This window comes from Rhodamnia argentea, chromosome 4 (genome assembly GCF_020921035.1).
Source record: "Rhodamnia argentea isolate NSW1041297 chromosome 4, ASM2092103v1, whole genome shotgun sequence".
Classification (NCBI taxonomy): Eukaryota; Viridiplantae; Streptophyta; class Magnoliopsida; order Myrtales; family Myrtaceae; genus Rhodamnia; species Rhodamnia argentea.
This window is the reverse complement of record NC_063153.1, coordinates 30270533-30288463: the sequence shown is the minus strand read 5'-3', so window position 1 is coordinate 30288463 and position 17931 is coordinate 30270533. Positions and strand designations below refer to the sequence as shown.

General features: G+C 39.6%; 1 protein-coding gene across 1 annotated transcript in view; it reads left to right on the top strand.

Moving 5' to 3' along the window:
• The first annotated feature begins 1306 nt into the window (after positions 1 to 1306).
• The window catches only part of LOC115748840 (disease resistance protein RPV1-like), a 41376-nt gene continuing 24751 nt past the window's right edge, over positions 1307 to 17931 (top strand). The window contains exons 1-4 of the mRNA XM_048278131.1: positions 1307 to 1884; positions 2554 to 3655; positions 3994 to 4359; positions 4450 to 4719. Coding sequence (XP_048134088.1) covers positions 1418 to 1884; positions 2554 to 3655; positions 3994 to 4359; positions 4450 to 4719 — 2205 coding nt within the window. The 5' untranslated portion in view covers positions 1307 to 1417. The remainder of the gene's footprint in view (positions 1885 to 2553; positions 3656 to 3993; positions 4360 to 4449; positions 4720 to 17931) is intronic.

The window sequence follows — 17931 nt, the reverse complement described above, 5'->3', positions numbered from 1 at the left end:
TTCTGCAGCAAAAAAGCCAAGAAATCTGCATGAAATGCTCGAAAGAATCATCAGAAGCATGAGGTATAAACTGACAGACTGCACAATTTCTAAATGTAGCATAAGTGGTTCATTCAGAGAAATATGGTCGTAACTGTGATGGTTTGTTGTATGATCACATGTTCATAGTTGAATTTCATGTCATATTGAAGAATTGGCACTTCATGCGAGCATTCACCAATAGTTCATGGTATGAATTTTTTTGTGGCTTTCCTCCAGGGTGAATGCTCACTCAGATTGTTTCACAGATGTGGGTTCCTGCATGTCGTGTGGCTCTCTCCGGTTGTGAAGTCTTATTCTCGTGAATGATCTTTCAGTTTTGAAGCATTCTGTTTATTGTTTACATGAAAACGAAAGCTTGAAAAGTTTCCACAGGAAAAGGTGTAGTTTTTTTTAGGGCAATTCAGGACTTCATGCACCCTTTGCGCACTGTGTTTCATGTCAGGGGTGTAACTTAAACATTTTCTTCTAGAGATGTTACTTGACATTTTTTTCTGATGAGTTTCTTGAGAATGAGTGGGACTAGGAAGTTGCTCTCATGCGTCTAAGATGAATTCTGCTATTTATAGCTGAAAACATGCGATCGGAACAGATAATTGCTGAAACATTTGCTCTTACTTGGATCAGCAGAGTATAATATGGACTGAGCATTAACGACATCGAGCGTAAGTAACATCGGACACACGTTATTTCCAGCCTTTTTAGCAATTATGGAGAACCCGCATAGCCCAATGATCTTTTAAGTATTTTTCCAGCAGTGAAGCTTCCTGAATCTTACTTTTTTGAGCCGGAAGAGATGAGTCATAAAAGTTGATAAAGCTCGAAAACTCTCACATCCAAGCTTTATATGATCTTTGAATTTTCAAATTGAGGATTATGACTGGTTTGTTGAAACAAATCAATAATATCAGGATGGTCACCATTACAAAAATGAATAGAACGAAATAAATAAAATTTAAGAGAGTTCATTACATACATAACCACGTACATTACAAATTATATTAAACTCGCACAAGATTGAGTAGCTACCTGTCATCCTTTGTTTTGTTAGTTGTCTTCTTCCAATTTCTTTGATGGGGAAAAAGGAGAGAGCACGTGCCATGTGCTCTGCCTCAAACGGCGTCCAGAAGGAGAGAGCACGTGCACGTGCTGCCCTTTCACACACAGGTGAAGTTCCCCGAAACTTGCTTCCTTGAGATTGGTGGTCAAAGAAATTTTGTCTTGAGACCCACGACACAAATTATAATATGTCGTACCCGCTTTACTTTGCACTAGCCTCTCTACCTGTCCCCTAACGATCGGCTTCATAGAGCTCGGACATCTGCTTTTGCTGAACTGGTGCCACTTTGGTGCTTCATTTTCTCTGCGACCGGTTGAGATGGAAGGGTGCGACTATGAAGTTTTCTTGAGTTTCAGAGGACCGGACACACGCACGGGCTTCACTGATCATCTCTATACCCGTCTCACAGATGCAGGAGTCGGTACATACAGAGACGATGAAGATCTCCGCATCGGTGAAGAGATCGGCCCGGATCTGCTTGGAGCGATTGAGCAATCGAAGATCTCCATACCCATCTTCTCTAAAAATTATGCTTCAAGCAAATGGTGCCTGAAGGAGTTGACCAAGATGGTGGAGTGTCGGAAAAGGAATGGACAGGTAATCATGCCCATTTTCTACTATGTCAAACCATCCGAGGTTCGATACCAAACCGGAGATTATGGTGTGGCGTTGCTTGAGCACGAAAACAAGAAGCGAGAGGGTGATGAGACCATCCACAAATGGAGAGCTGCTCTCAATGAGGTTGGAGGGTTAAAGGGATGGAACGTAGAAAACGTGGCTAACAGGTACCTCGTTATCTTCCAGCCTTGACTGACGCCATGATACAGGAGACCATGAAATTCGGGTACAATGGCTTCTCTGTTGAAAATGTCCTTCCTTTCTTTTTTTAAACTTGGAAAAATTGTGTCTATGCCGGTTCCCTTTTTTGGAGTAGTGTGCCAACAATCTAATCGGACATTAAATCTTTAGGACACAAACTGTGAAACGATTTTTTTTGCGTATTTATGTAGTGAGTGGCATATTAATATTCGTGAAAACTAACTTATGTTGTATGCTGAAAATTGTTGGATCACTTGTTTATTATTCATAACAGTTAAGACATGTTCCATATGTCAAAGAAGAAGCTATTTTTGAGGAGGAGAAGCTTGTTTACACATCAGAGGCACCCGTAAACATAAATCAGTCTTTCTTCCTCTTATTAGCAAGTTATAGTGATAACCTACTGTACTTCGACCGTCGCATAATTGTTTGAATGTTGCATAATGTTTGAGCATCTGTCATAACTTCGTTCTTCCTCATGAATGCACTGCGGTATGTTCCATTTGCAGTTACACTTCTTGTCACATTTCGTGTCTTCCAGAGACTCCGATCAATTCCCGGTGTCATAGATTTCTGCTCGTCTCTTCTAACGTACTTTCTACTTTTCCTTGGCCCTTCTCATCATATTTTGTCAGGCACGAAGGACAACTAGTTAAACAAGTCGTTACTAGCATTTTAAATGAGCTGAAGAAGGCCTATTTGGTGGTTAGTGACTTCTTGGTTGGCATTGAGGACAGTGTGAAAGAAGTTCTGGGGATGATAGGCACTGATACTGATGATGCAAAGATCGTGGGAATCCACGGAATGGGTGGCATCGGAAAAACTACTCTTGCCAAAGTAGTCTACAACAAACTTTCTCGGGACTTTACTGACTGTTGTTTCCTTGCTGATGTTAGAGAAACTTCACATTCAAAAGGAATTGTGTGGTTGCAAACTCAACTAATCTCGAACCTCTCACAACAAGCATATACAAGAATCATCAACATGGACGAGGGAATAAAGACAATAGAAGATAGATTTTCAAGGAAGAAAGTTCTTATTCTTCTTGATGATGTTGATGAAAAGAGTCAATTAACTACACTTTTGGGGAAGCGAGGTTGCTTTGGTCCAGGAAGTAGGATACTTGTAACAACAAGAAATGCAAATATTCTGCGTGCATTTGGAGTAAAGTTGACTTATTCAATTGGTGTTTTGGATCCCAAAAGATCCCTTCAGCTATTCAGCAAGCATGTTTTCAGAAAAGATCACCCCCCAATTGAGAAAATGGAACAATCTAGAGAAATTGTGAAGATAGCCCAAGGTCTTCCATTGATCCTAGAGGTTATGGGTTCAACGCTATTAACATGTGGACAAACAGAAGAAATGTGGGATGATTACTTGGTAAAGTGGAAAAAAGGTCACATTGAGAGTTTTAGAAGTAAGTTGATGATTAGTTATGAAGCATTAGATCCAAGTCAGAGACAAATATTTCTTGATATAGCTTGTGTTTTTGATGGATATGATAAAAGTTTAGTAATATACATGTGGAGAGACTGTGGTTTATGCCCAACAGAAGGTCTTGAAGTTCTTCAGTTGATGTCATTGATTAAAATCGGAGAAGATAATAAGCTGTGGATGCACGATCAGCTCAAAGATCTCGGTAGAGAAGTAGTTTCTCAAGAAAGTGGTGGCAAATTACATAAGCAAAGTAGGGTGTGGAATGATGACGACATATTGAAGATGCTACTGAGAGAGAAGGTAAATCCTAGATCCGATTTTCTTTGTATATGAGAATTCACAATTTAGTAATTAGAGGCACTCTTCCCTTCAGTGAAAACAATCACAATTGACTCAACATATAGAATTTTAAAATTTCCACATAGTTTAAAACATTCACGGATTGTTAAATTCATTAAAGCATGTCGGTGCTCTCCAAATTGGTCTACAAGAATGATGAGACCGAACTTAGTATATTTACATACGCCCAATTTTCTGGATACGAACTTTGCCTCAAATTCAAAGATGACCTAGATTGTTCTCTTAATTAGCTGACGGCATCCTTCTTTTCAATTAACTTTTCTTGTTTGCTCATTTAGAGAAATGCAAAGCTCGAAGCCCTCCGCTTGAAGTTTGAGGAAAGGTCAGAATATCGTTCCACTATGGATGGATTTGCACTGCTACCATATCTAAGGTTCCTTCAGGTGGATAGCAGACGCCTCGCTAATGAGAAAGCCGGTCTTTTTTTCTCCCAAGCTTCACTTGTTTTGCATAACTTGATTACGACCCCAATGGACTTTTTACTGAGCGAGAACCAACTCCTTCCGAGTTTAAGATGGCTCTCTTGGCATTGTTTTCCTCGGCAGATACTCAAGTTAAGTAATTTTTCTTTGACAAATTTGGTCGTTCTTGATTTTTCATGGAGTACAATTACTCACGATTGGGACGGATGGAGACATATTAAGGTACCCTCAGCTCTAAATAAGTCTTCTTATTAGTGTGTTCATTATCTTCATTTAACGTATTTACCGACAATTGTCTTGTTGGTCTTACAGAGAGCTAAGAAATTAAAAGTTCTTGACCTTTCGGAGTGTTGCCACTTGACCAAGACTCCTGATTTCTCTGGGCTCTTGATGTTGGAGAGATTGATTCTCGAACACTGTTACAGATTGACTGAAGTCGACTCGTCAATCGGTCAACTAAAGCGCATGGTTTTCTTGAATTTGCGGTATTGTGGGGCTCTTCATTATCTGCCAAATGAGCTGGGTGGATTGCCATCTCTCACAGAACTTCTCCTTGACCATTCTGATATACGAGAAATTCCTGATTGGTGGGGTACAGAAAACCTGGGAAATCCTCACGTTCAAACTTCACCATCAGCAAAAGCAGGGGATTCACTCAATTGTTTAACTTCGCTGGTGACACTTTCATTAGACAGGACACTGATTACTCACCTACCCGACTCCATTGGATCGCTGACAAATCTCGAATGCTTATCTTTGAAGGGATGTAGCCAAATTGAGAAACTTCCTTACTCCATTAAGGAATTACGATCATTGACCGAGTTAGATCTATCCCATATAGGACGCACCGACTTACCTGACTCTATGGAAAGTTTGGAGAATCTAAAAGCATTGAAGTTATGCATGTATGAAAGTGCGGATGTATCATCCCTACCTAAACTTCCAGAAAGCTTGACTTCTCTGGCATTCTTATCTCTTAGGCAAATAGCCTTTCCTGATCTTTCCAACTTGATCAATCTGAAGCTACTGATGTTATTCGTCGCCACAGTGCTTGAGATCCCTGGCCCATCTGAGTTGGCGTGGCTTGGGAGATTAACCAAATTGGAAGTCTTGACCTTGGGTTTTCCACGCATTACAAACCTACCTCCTGAGTTAGGTGCGCTTCCTCACCTGAAGACTCTTCAACTTTTCAATTGCTTTGCTCTGGAATGCATTCCACAGATTCCCTCTGGTGTCACAAAACTTCATATTGGAGATTGCCGGTCACTAACCACACTTGATATCTCATATTTGAAGAACCTATCAGAACTCTATGTCTTGGGATCACCTGTAGAGGATCTTTATGGGAGTGAACTTTCAGACAATCTGGAAGAACGGAAGATAAGTAGGGACTATGGGGTCGGTTCACGAATAAGTTTTATGGAGATGTTGTTTCAACAGCACGGACTACAACAACGTGGCTGTTTAAACTACAATTGTGCAATTGAGTTCTTGTGTTAATGAAAGGGACGACTAGTTAAGATTCAAGATCATGAATATAAAAAGTACGATCGTGTTCTCAATGTGTATGAGCTATTCCCAAATTCCTAGAGTTTTACAATTTTTTTTTATCCCTTAAGAGAGGGCATTTGCCATCATATTTACTTATTGAGAGAACTTCATACCGTATGAGCATAAATGGTATAGTCTTTAGGGATCAAGTTAAACAAACCTCAAATTATGCTCACTTCATCTGAATCTGTAGTTGTCCAGCTCGATTCTTTCTCATGTTATGTCTTGCGTTTCGTCAAACCCCAATCTTTCTTCATCATATGAAATCTCCGTGCTTATGCGCACTGTAATTCCATTTGACGATGATATACTCTATTAGCAAATCTCTTTTGCTTTGTGGTGATCTTTCGAAATTGCTTGCAGCTATTACCAGGGCATCCCTGAGGCTGTCAGACTGAGAGCAAAGAGGCGGATGTGCATGCTGATCCAGAATGACTAACAAAAATAATCGGAATTCCCTGTGTTTGCATAGGATTCTTAGTCCCGGAATCTTTTGATTCCTAAAAGTAGAATATTGGCTGCTTTTTTCTCTTTGGTTATAATCCAAAAAAGAGTGATTTCACTCTGTGTACAGGTTCAACCCTTTATGGCAATCCAAATGCCTTTGATTCAGGGATGAATTATTATTCGATCATGGCTATAATTATCGGTAACGGTCACTGGATTTATAGCAATGACTTGCTGCAAATATTGAAAACTGAGGAGAAAAACTAATTCAGTCTAATTTCTTGTTGCGAATCTTGCGAAATTTTCCATTTTACTTTTACTTAATGTGAAATGCTTATAGATCATTGACATCCATAACCGTAAATATGTGTGAACAAGTAAGCTGACATGGGGTCCCCTTGGCATAGACCCCTACCACTAGCGAAAAACCCATGAAGCTCTCCGTTGATAGAAATAGAGAACTTAGGAGTCATGACACAAGTCATAATAAGGTTGGTAAAGCCAACCGGGAATCCAAAAGCGTACAAGACTAGTCGGAGGAATTCCCAATCGACAATGTCGTAGGCTTTCTTGAAATCTACCTTAATAGCACATTTTGACAGGTAAGGATCGTGATGAAAGCCACTAAACAACTCCTGTGCTAGAAGGATATTGTCACCGATACGGCGGCCTTTAATGAAGGCATTTTGCATTGGGCTAATAATAGAAGGAACAACACCACAGATCCTATTAGCCATAATCTTGGTGATGCATTTGTAGATTGTGTTACAACAGGCAATGGGTCCGAAATCGCTCATAGCACTAGCATTTGGAACTTTAGGAACTAAAGAAAGAATGGTGGCATTGACTTCCGAAGCGAGCAACCGAGTGTTGAAGAAGTCCTAGATTGCAAGGACAACCGACTAACCAATAATGTCCCAAGCAGCCTTAAAGAATTCCACATTAAACCGGGATAAGTACACCATGAGTGCCATAACTTGTGTACAGCGTTCACTTGAGTGCCATAACTTTCAAAACGTTCACTTAAGTGCCATAACTTTCAAAAATCGTTTATTTGAGTGCCATGTTGGAGTAAAATCGTTCACTTGAGTGCTACAACAACTTTTCTTGTGTGCCACGTCGCCTTTACGGCGTGCTATGTCATCTTTCCGGCGAGCCACGTCAACTTTTCCGGTGTGCCACGTCAGCTTTTTGGCTGCCACATCAATTTTTTTGGCGTCCATGTCAACATGGCACTCAAGTGAATGATTTTTGAAAGTTCTAGCACTTAAGTGAACGTGTTAAAAGTTATGGCACTCAAGTGAAGCCATACAAAAGTTATGTCACTTCTAGTGTACTTTTCCCCATTAAACCCATCTAGTCCCGGGGCTTTATCTGTAGCTAGAGAAAATAGAGTAGTATGAATCTCACTAGCGTAAACGGGGTGAGCTAGAGAGGAAATATGATGGTGACTCAAGGGGTGTTCAATCACGGACTTGATATCTTGAATATAAAGGCCGAGATGCAGAACTTGAGGAGGACAGCAGCTCCTCATAGTAGGCGACAATGTGAGAATGCACCCGTGACGGTTCGGTTATAACAATTTCGGAGCTATCCGTTACAGAAAGTAACCTATTGCGGAGTTGCCTTTTATTCACATAATGGTGAAAATACTTGGTGTTCAAATCTCCCTCCTTTGACCACAAGACCCAAGATTTTTGTTTATAGAAGGACTCTTCCCGCAGCCGAAGTGTGGAGAAGTGGGTATGGCGATCCTTCTCAATACTAGCCAGGCCCCGATTAAAAAGGTCTAATTGCGTAACGGCTTGTGCCGAGTCAAGAGCTTCTCTGGCCTCCATGGTTCGATTTGAAATATTCAAGAAAAGCTGTCTATTAAACCGCTTAAGGCGCCTTTTAAGGATTTTAAGCTTAGTGCACACCCGAAACATAGGAGTCCCATGAATGTTAGTATCCAAAATATGGCTTACCAGGGGCAAAAAGGACTGATGCGTGATCTAGAAGTTGAAGACCTTGAAAGGCCGCCTAGCATTCGAAGGGGCCAATACCCGGATGATTATGGGGCTATGATCCGATACTCTCGGGAGCAAAAAGAAGGCATCCGAGTAGGAGAAATCGAGGCTCTAGCATGGGTTGATGAGCACTCTATCAATCTTCCTCTATTTGCGAGACTCACCAAAAGAAGAAGACCAAGTAAAACGTTGGCCGGTGTATCTAAGATCCTCTAATTCAGCATCGGTTATGTATTGAGAGAATTCATCATATGAAGGGAGCCACGGATTGGAACTCCCAACTCTGTCTGACCGGTCACGGATTGCATTGAAATCGCCAGCCATTAGCCAAGGGCAATCCACCAACATATCACTACGATGAACAATATCAGCCTAAAGATGACGCCTATTCACAAACGTATGCTCTGCATAGACAGCTGAGAACCAACAAGTCTTGTTTGAGGATAACAAATGTAAATGTCCATGGATAGCTTGGGATGAAGTAGAGAACATCACAAAGTTCGTCAAAACTGGATTCCAGCCAATCCATATTCTACCCCGATCGGAGAAATCATAATTTGCAATCCACTCCCATCTCGGAAGTAAGGCAAGAGAGATATCGGCAAAAAGGGACAAAGTACCTTGGTCTCAAGGATACCGAGACAGAAAAGTTTATTAGTCCTAACAAGGCTTCTAATCTCAACTTGTTTGAGAGGATTCATAAGTCCTCGAATATTCCACACGCCAAAAAAATCACAAAAATAGGGAAGGAGAAGGTTACCACCGTTTGTGGCGATTCAACCTCTTTTTCTTAGAGGTCTTCTTTTTTTTGTACTGGACCCAAGGCTACTATCCGAGGTAGTATTGCCCTGTTGCTGCTCTAATAGAGGGGAGGGGCCAGTGGTAACTTGCTTGCTAGCATTGGGTTTAGCCCCTTGAGAGGCGGCTTATTATAGCCTAGTATTGTGAGGAGGTGGAGAATGAACTTCAACATCACTGCCAACATTACTTTCTTCAACTTCCTCCTCATTTGATTTCATGGAATCAACTAATGCATCTCGAGAGCCCATTATAGGCTCTGGAATGGGAGAGGAATGATTAGCACATCCAAGAGGGCCGAGAAACTTCTGGACCACATCATCAGCAATATCCCGCACAATGGCATCCCCAATATCGGTAGCACTAAGAGGGGAAGGTTACCCCGCTTCCCGCCAACAATACGCCAAACATCCGTAGGTGGATGGGAGGGACCCAGTGGGCGCTGTAAGGCTTCAAATGTTACAAGAGGGACATAGATAGGCTCTGTAGCTGTGGGGGGTATACATGGCCATTCGGAACCGAGGGCTCGGAACCGACCATTTGACCGGCCCGGAATCGGCCCTCAAGGGCCGGTTTCAAGCAGGTTCAAACCCGTTTAATAATAATAAATAAAAAAGAGGGGGGGCGGTGGGGAAAGAGCTGTTGGGCTCTTCTCCCCTCCCCCTCACCCCCCACCCCACAATGGCTCTTTGGGCTGTTGCAATGGCAAGTGCAACCGCCAAATTGGCCCCCCTAATTTTTTTTTTTTAAAGTTAAATAACCTTTCCCTTCTATATAAATTCCTATCCTCCTCCTTTCATTTTTCTCACAAATTCTCTCAATCTGCTCAATTCTCTCAATCTCGCCTCAATTCTCTCAATTAGATTTCCGATGAATTCTCTAAAAAATGGCAAGTGGAAGCAAAAATCTGGGAAAGACCAAGATGGCGATAGGAGATTCTTAGTATCCTATTCCTAGATATGATCCCTGTGAGTATACATATTGGGAAGATGACGATGATAATATCAATGTTGTTCCCATTCTAAACGACGAGCACATCCCAATACAAAAAAGTCTTCATCCTCCTACTAGTGTCGAAGAAACGTTGACGGTAAATGAGCCGGAATGGAAGGGCTGAGAGCGTACATCCGACTTGTGGCTACACTTCGACAAGGTATATGATGAAAGCGAAGGTAAATATAATATAAATTGTAAATATTGTTTGCAAACATACAACTTTACCAAAGGAGACGGCTACGGAACATTTAGTTGGCATCCGACGAAAAAACATCCAACGCAAGCGGGGATCGACACTAGGCAACAACAAATTTTCGGGTATGCCAATCCTAATACTTATCCTTTATTCCGTTACACTAATGCACTTTATAAATAAACATTAGCTGAATATGTTGCTCTTGATCATGCGCAGTTCACTACTGGTGAAAATTTTAATTTGAAATATTTGATAAATACTGCATTGGTTCCGCAAGCACTAACTATTATGAAAACTACTCTTAAACACGAACTTTTGCATTTTTATAAAAAAACAAAAAAAAATCTTTGACAAAATTTTTTGCGGAATTCAATGGACGTGTACATTCAAGTAACGATATTTGGAGTGATCCTTGGCAAATTCATTCTTTTATGGGTATCACATGTCATTGGATAAGTGACGATTGGACCATTCAAAAAAGACTTATTGCATTTCGAGTTTTTGATGAAAAGCATTCGGCTCATAATATTTATAGAATAATTAGGTAAGTTTTAGAAGAATATCATTTGATAAATAAAGTATTTTCAATTGATTTTGATAATGCGGCCGCAAATACCGCTTCCATTCCCGAATTAGAAAATATTTGTAAACCCTCTTTTGGCGAACAATTTTTTCACATTAGATGTGCCTGCCATGTTTTAAATTTATGTGTACAAGATGGTTTACGAACTCTTGAGATTTTTCTTGCCCCAATAAAGGGTGTAATTGAATTTTTATTGAGTCGTGTCCATTTTATGAAAGCATGGGGAAAATTTTGTAAACAACATGGGAGAATGGCAAAAATATTTCCAAAAGATACTCCGACTCGTCGGAATTCTACTTACGAGTTGTTTCGTCAAACTTTTGATTACAAAGATTTATTATGTATATTTATTTCACAAAATATTCCCGAAATTACTTTACTTTCGCAACATTGGGGCGTTTACAAAAAAATTTTAGAATTTTTGAAAATTTTAATGATGCTACTAATACTTTATCTGGTATTTATTATCCTACTACGCATTTATTTTTAATAGAGTATGTCAATATTGGTGGTGTTTTTAGTAAATATGAAAAAGATACTGAATTAGCTCGGACTATTTTAGTAATGCGAGAAAAATGGTTGCATTATTATTTTAAAATTCCTCTTGTCTATTTAGTTTGTATTGTTTTGATCCACGTATTAAATTAGATGGTTTACTAGATTATCCGAATGTGTATTATTATGATTGTTTACATTTGGAAGATGCAATAGATATTTTAATTATACAAGGAGAGGTTAAAGAATCAATAGTAGAATTATATGGAGAATTTTGTAGTAGATATAGTTTAAGTGATTGTGGATCTTTACAATCTATCGCCTCACAAAGCGAAGGCGATGGTTCAATTAGTAGATGGTACAATATGCTCAAGAGTAGACAAAAATAAAATAAAAAGAGGCAACAAGTAATATTTCTAAATTAGAAAAATATTTAACCACTCAATTTGAGTTTCGTGATGCCGAACACAGTAGAGATTTTCAAATCATAGAGTGGTGGAAGAGTCACTCAATCGATTATCCAGTTCTCACCCTCATCGCTCACCAGATATTAGCAACCCCTTCTTCAACAATTGCGATTGAATAAACATTTAACCCTGGAGAATTAGTTTTGGACTCTCGCCGATCAAGATTAAGTCCGGAGTCCGCAGAAGCTCAAGCTTGTGTCGACGATTGGACGAAGGCTAGATTTTGATACCAAGAGCTAGATCGAGAACACAAATTCTTTAGTGAGGATTGTGGAGATACCACCGTCACGGGTACCACAATGGGTAGCGACGATTGACGATGAGGTAAGTTGGGGTTATCAAAGGTAAAAGAACTATATGTGCTTTGATTCTTCAATCCCCAAGAAGATATGTAGGCGCTTAATGATAATTCATTAAATTCAAGCCCATTCCTCGTCTCTCTTTTTTTCCCTCAAATTTTATTACAATGTACAATTTGATTATAATTTATTATGTTTATTTCATTATTTATTATTTTAAAAATTAAATTTAAAAAACAGAACCGGAACCGGAATTGGCCCCTTCAAGGGCCGGTTCCGGTTCCACCTTTTCTAGGAATCATAACCGGCGGTTCGGATGAACCGGCCACGTCTAGTGGGGGGGCACGATAGCCAAAAAGACCACACTTATCACAAATAGCTGGATTCCACTCATATTCTACCTTGACAAAGTGAGAGGTCCCCTCTAGTAATGCCTCAACCAATTTGCGAAGAGGCTACCTAACATTAATCTCAACACGGACTCGAGCAAATGAAATCATCTTCATATTTTCCGTTTGTCGGTCTACATGGAAGGGCTTTCCAATGCTGCTAGTAATAGCAGTTATACCTGGGGCGAACTAGAGGGCGTACAGAATATTCTTTAGTCTAATCCACACTGGAATAGAATCATGAAGATCTTTCTTGAGTACCAATTGCGATGCTACTGTTGCAAAAACATAAGGACCCGAGATACTAAAATAGGACCGAAATCAAGTATTTTCCTATGAAAATCAACATCGTGGATGTGAAAGAAGTAAAAACCATCCTCATTGGCCATAACTTCCACCAAATTGGTGCCCCATAGATGTTTGGCGACCATTTCCGTGAGTCTAAAAGGCATTTTCTTACCCACAAAATAACCAACCAAGCATTCCTTCCACTTCGGATTTGTTGCCTCCAGAATTTCTTTCGAAATTCGGACACAACTCTTCGTGTCTTAAAAAACTATTAATTTTGAAAAATTGCAACCCTTCAAATCCTTAATAACCACTAGACACAATTAATAATTCAAATTCCGCAATGCCTACTTGAACGATTGTTTTGTTAGGACTAAACTGTTAAATTGTTATTATAATTTCAAAAAATAAAAGAAATAATATGCCAATTTTTATGCATGATCGTGCAAGTGTGCCAACTTCTATGTGAGCCTAATAATCGGGCACCGACACACGGGCATAGTAGGGTCTAGCCAACTAGCCCATTGCCTTCATTAGAAAGGCTAGAAAAGCCTTTCATTTATAAAGTGTCTCACACCGTCACATCTTTTTTTATATGGGACAAGAAAAATGTACTTTTTTTTTTACGGACAAACATTAACTCTTATCGACATGGACCCAGGTGAATCATCAATCCATAACGAGAATAAACATGATCATCCCAAGATCAAGTCTATATTGTCTATGTAGAATCTCGGTGTTCTGATCGATGCAAACCGGAATGAGCAAGTCGGTGTCAAGTCTCGGTCATATGGCATCAAACTAATGTTGCATGAGACCACTCCATGATACATCAAATCGCATGTCCAGGCATCCTCATTCCGATTGAGATTAATCCTCCGAAAACCGATCCATTTTGAACAAATCAATCCACAAGCAGGTTAAGGTATGAGATCAAGCATTGAAGTAGAATCAAAACAATGAATAGACCAACATTGAGGCTCTTGATTGAGCCTCAAAGTAAAGTAATCAACTTGTACAAACAAGCAAACATGCAAAGAACGTCTTGGTCTAGAGGCTAGATCTAATTGAGGTTCACTAGTACGAAACTCATAGAGAGAGCTAGGGCAATCACGTATATTAGAGGCAGATTCGGATGTTAGAGTTATCCTAATGTGAACTTATATTAAGTGAGATTGCAATTACCGTTTTACGGTATTAATTTACCGCTTATGAGATTGGTCTAATAAGGTAGGATATAAGGATTCTTAACCAGGCTAATATGGCTTGGTATTGTGTGGGCTGAGTTGAGCCCGACCCCCGAAGAGAGAGGCCCGATCGAAAACTCTATAAATAACGCTCTAATCCCTCCTATAACCCTAATGAACTCATAACAACTTCACATAACGATTGCATACGAATTGGCGTCATTGAGGGGCTATCTCATTAAGCTAGGGATACAAAGAGTCATAGAGGAGAAGATCTTGAGCTTTGGATCATCGTGATTCCGCTTAAAGTGACGATGGATTCCAACCGCATCAAGACCGATAGATCCTAAATCAAGTGCACAAATTCCTTTAAACCATTTTCGTGTTTTTAGATTCTAGCTATGTAGATCCTAGATTGCCATCTTAGGGTTTAGAGCGGCTTACATATGGTATCAGAGCTTCTACAATCTAGATTTAGAACTATTGATTTTTGCCCATTTTCAAAAATTTTATCAAATGAAAATTGATTTTTATCACATTTTTGGGTTCATCTCGTCAAGACGGTTGTTTCGAGTGGTGGCGCACCTCCGGATGAGGCTGCACGCGGCAATACATGCGCCATGCACCTCTTGGATGTCCAAATGTGTGGCGTAGACAACACTGTCTTAGGCGCGTACATTCACGTGCGAGCCAAGCGGTGACCACCCAACGCGCTCGCTATGAGCATGACACATGTTCAAGACACGTGTCGGCGCTACGAGAGGCGGCGTGTACTTCGTGGCTGCCGACATCAACGTGACATCGGCGGGCCACGGCCTCAAGGGTCCGGGTCTCGATTTGACCAAATTTGATTGGGTCGACTTGTTGACCAACCCGACCTACTTTTACTCGGACCGAGTTTTAACCCGACCCGGTTTGGAGGGTTGACCATTAACCGGTCCGACCGGTCAACGATGGGACCAATGTGACCAATCGGATTGGCCATTAGACTAGCCGAGGTACCGCACGTGCAAGTGACAAACTTCAATCGGCGCGTATGAGGGCATCCATGCTTCGTTTGGGGCATTTTTGGTATCCATGCACTCGTATGAATATTCTCTACATTGTGGTATATTTATTTTAAGTGTTTGGAGCTTTTAAAAATAGAAAATGCATAAAGACCCTTACAGCATGTGTGAAATATTATTCTTGTACTTCCACAAGGTTTCAAAAATATTAAGGCTAGTTCAAATGTATATGACCACATACAGCATGTGTGAAATATTATTAAGAGTTGGCATGTGTAAAATTTTAGCATGCATCTATAATGGAGCAATGGTAAAAGCATCGTCCGTGATTTTAGAATAAAGTACCCCTATAATCAAGTATAAAATCACTTGTATATGGTTAATGTGAGACATAAAGATTATATCCTTAGTGTGAGAGAGTTTCAAAGATTTTATTGGGTAGTGACCACCAAAGTGGCACACTTGATTGGGTTTGAGAAATATCGATCTTATATTGTGGTAGGATGTCTCTTGTTCTAATGTGTGGTCATACTCTAAAGGAGGTGATTCCGCATTGGTTCATGGAGGGATACATGTACATTATATGATTGAGGATTGACCAATTCTAGTGATTCATACACCCAAAGATGGTGGTTCATGAAGATTGGAATATTTTTCATGGCCACTATCATGTTGAGAGTTTACAACTGCATGTCATATGTTTTGCCCAAAGGTGATTATGTGATGATGTATGTAACTCTCAAGATGTATACTTATGCAATTTCAAGTTACACAATATTGGTTCACGAAGCGTCACATGTACAGCATATGGTTGAGGATTAATTAATCCTAGGGGTTCATACACCCAAAGGTGGTGATTCATGAAGATTGAAATATATTATAATGGTGGCTGTCATGTATAAAGTGCACGTTATATATTCTGCCTAAAGGTGATTATATGATGGTGCATCTAACCCTTAAGATGTGTACTTATAAGGTTCAAGTTACACGGTACTCATAATATACTAATTGTATACACTGCTTGTTGAATTAGTCTCATTCTCTGTAAATGGTAACTCCATTGAGATTGAGGTTCATAATGGTTCAAACTTCGAGAAATGGGTAGAGGATTTTATGTTTGGACGAAGCTCGCGTAAATTCATAATGCTCTTAATAAGGATAAGCAGGCAGATTTTACTGCTAATAGCATGGAACTCGAGAAGGCAAATTTTGTTATCTGGGTTAAGAGCAACTGGATTTGCTTATTATCTCTAAAGTGATCCATTAAGTACCACTTTGAAAGTTGTTTGCCAGCTTCTTGCATTGCTATATAGATGATGGAAGCCTTGGAGGCTACGAAGTGTGTTGGTCTAATGCCGATCTTATGATACATTTGCAAGGATTCTTCAACATGATGTTTGATGATTTTGGTGGGGTTAGAGATTACGTCATAATGATGGTGGATCGACAAAGTAAGAGGTTTAAAAAACATACTCATAAAGAAACTCCTCAAACCATTGGTTTTTTTGACAGATTGGGTCCAAAGGTAGCATTCTTTAAGAAGGATGGTGATTGCAACTTCTTTTGTAAGAAGAAAGCTCACATAAAGGAAGACTGCAACAAATAAAAACTTGATTGTCTAAGAGTGAACATGCAGGTAATGATTCTTTTGCTTTGATTTGTGAATCTAATCTATTAGAAGCTCCATCCGGTTTGTGGTGGCTAGATAGAGGTGAAACTAGTTATGTTGCGTTCACCATACATGGATTCATGAATTATAGGAGCCAAATCAAGGTAAATCAAAGCTCATGTGGGAAACAACAATAAAGTTGACATTGAGTTCGCGGGAGATATCATTTTAATTTCAGATTTTGATTTTGATTTGATATTAAGGAACACACTTATTGTACATTCCTTTAGACGGAACTTAGTTTCCGTATTATGTTTAGTCATGTGTGGTTACTCTTTTGAAATAAAGGACAACGGTATTTCCGTGATTTTTAAGTCAAATAAGACTGGGTATTGCAATACATTTAATGGATTGTGCATATTGTGTTTAACTCCCAATGATAAATACATCATTTATACAGCTAAAATTGTTGATTCCAAAAAACCTCAACATGAAGAACAGTCTTATGTGTTATGGCATAAATGACTTGGGCACATATTTATAGAGAGAGAGAGTTGGAAGGATGATAAAGGTTGACATCTTGCCTATTCTTAAATATGACCTAAAGACTTACGTAGACTATTGTAGAGGTAAGATGACTAAGATGAAGAAGAAGATGCAGTCCAAAGTTTTGACTTATTAGAGGTTATTCACACTAATATCAGTAGACCTTATATGGAAACCTTATGTAGAAAATTTATTTTGATACATTTATTGACAACTATTCCCGATATGGTTATATACTTGATTAAGGAAAAGTCCGATCTCTTGACAAGTTCAAGATTTTTCAGATCGAAGTCGAGAAACAATTGGGAAAAGTCATAAAGGTTGTCAAATCGGACCGAGGTGGTGAGCATTATGGTAGACATGGCGATGCTGGACAGCTTAAGGGCCATTTGCTAGATACTTGAAGGATTTTGGGATAGTAGCTTAGTTTATCGTGGCTAAAAGTCCCGAACAAAATGGAGTAGCCGATAGACGCAACTGCACTCTTAAATATTTGATGAGGAGTATGATTAGAAGAACGAACCTACAAGTTTCTCTATGGGGTGAAGCTTTCAAATTGATGGTAGAATTGACATTGATGGCTGAGAAGGGAAGATAGAGTTGATCGCCTTAGATATGTATGACTTTGATGTCATAATTGGGATGGATTGGCTTAAACAACAATGGGGCACTGTAGATTGCTACCAAAAGGTGATCTATTTCAATCCACCAGAATCTCCTAATTATGAGTTCGTCAGAAACGGAGGGGAATGTTCGATGCTCATAATTTCTGCAATCGAGGCAACCGAACTCCTTAGTGACGGTTGTTATGGATATCTAGCAATGGTAGAGGACAAGTCACAAGGAGGACCTAAGTTGGAAGATATTCAAGTGGTACGAGAATTTCCGAATGTATTTCCAAAGGAATTACCAGGATTGCCTCCGGAG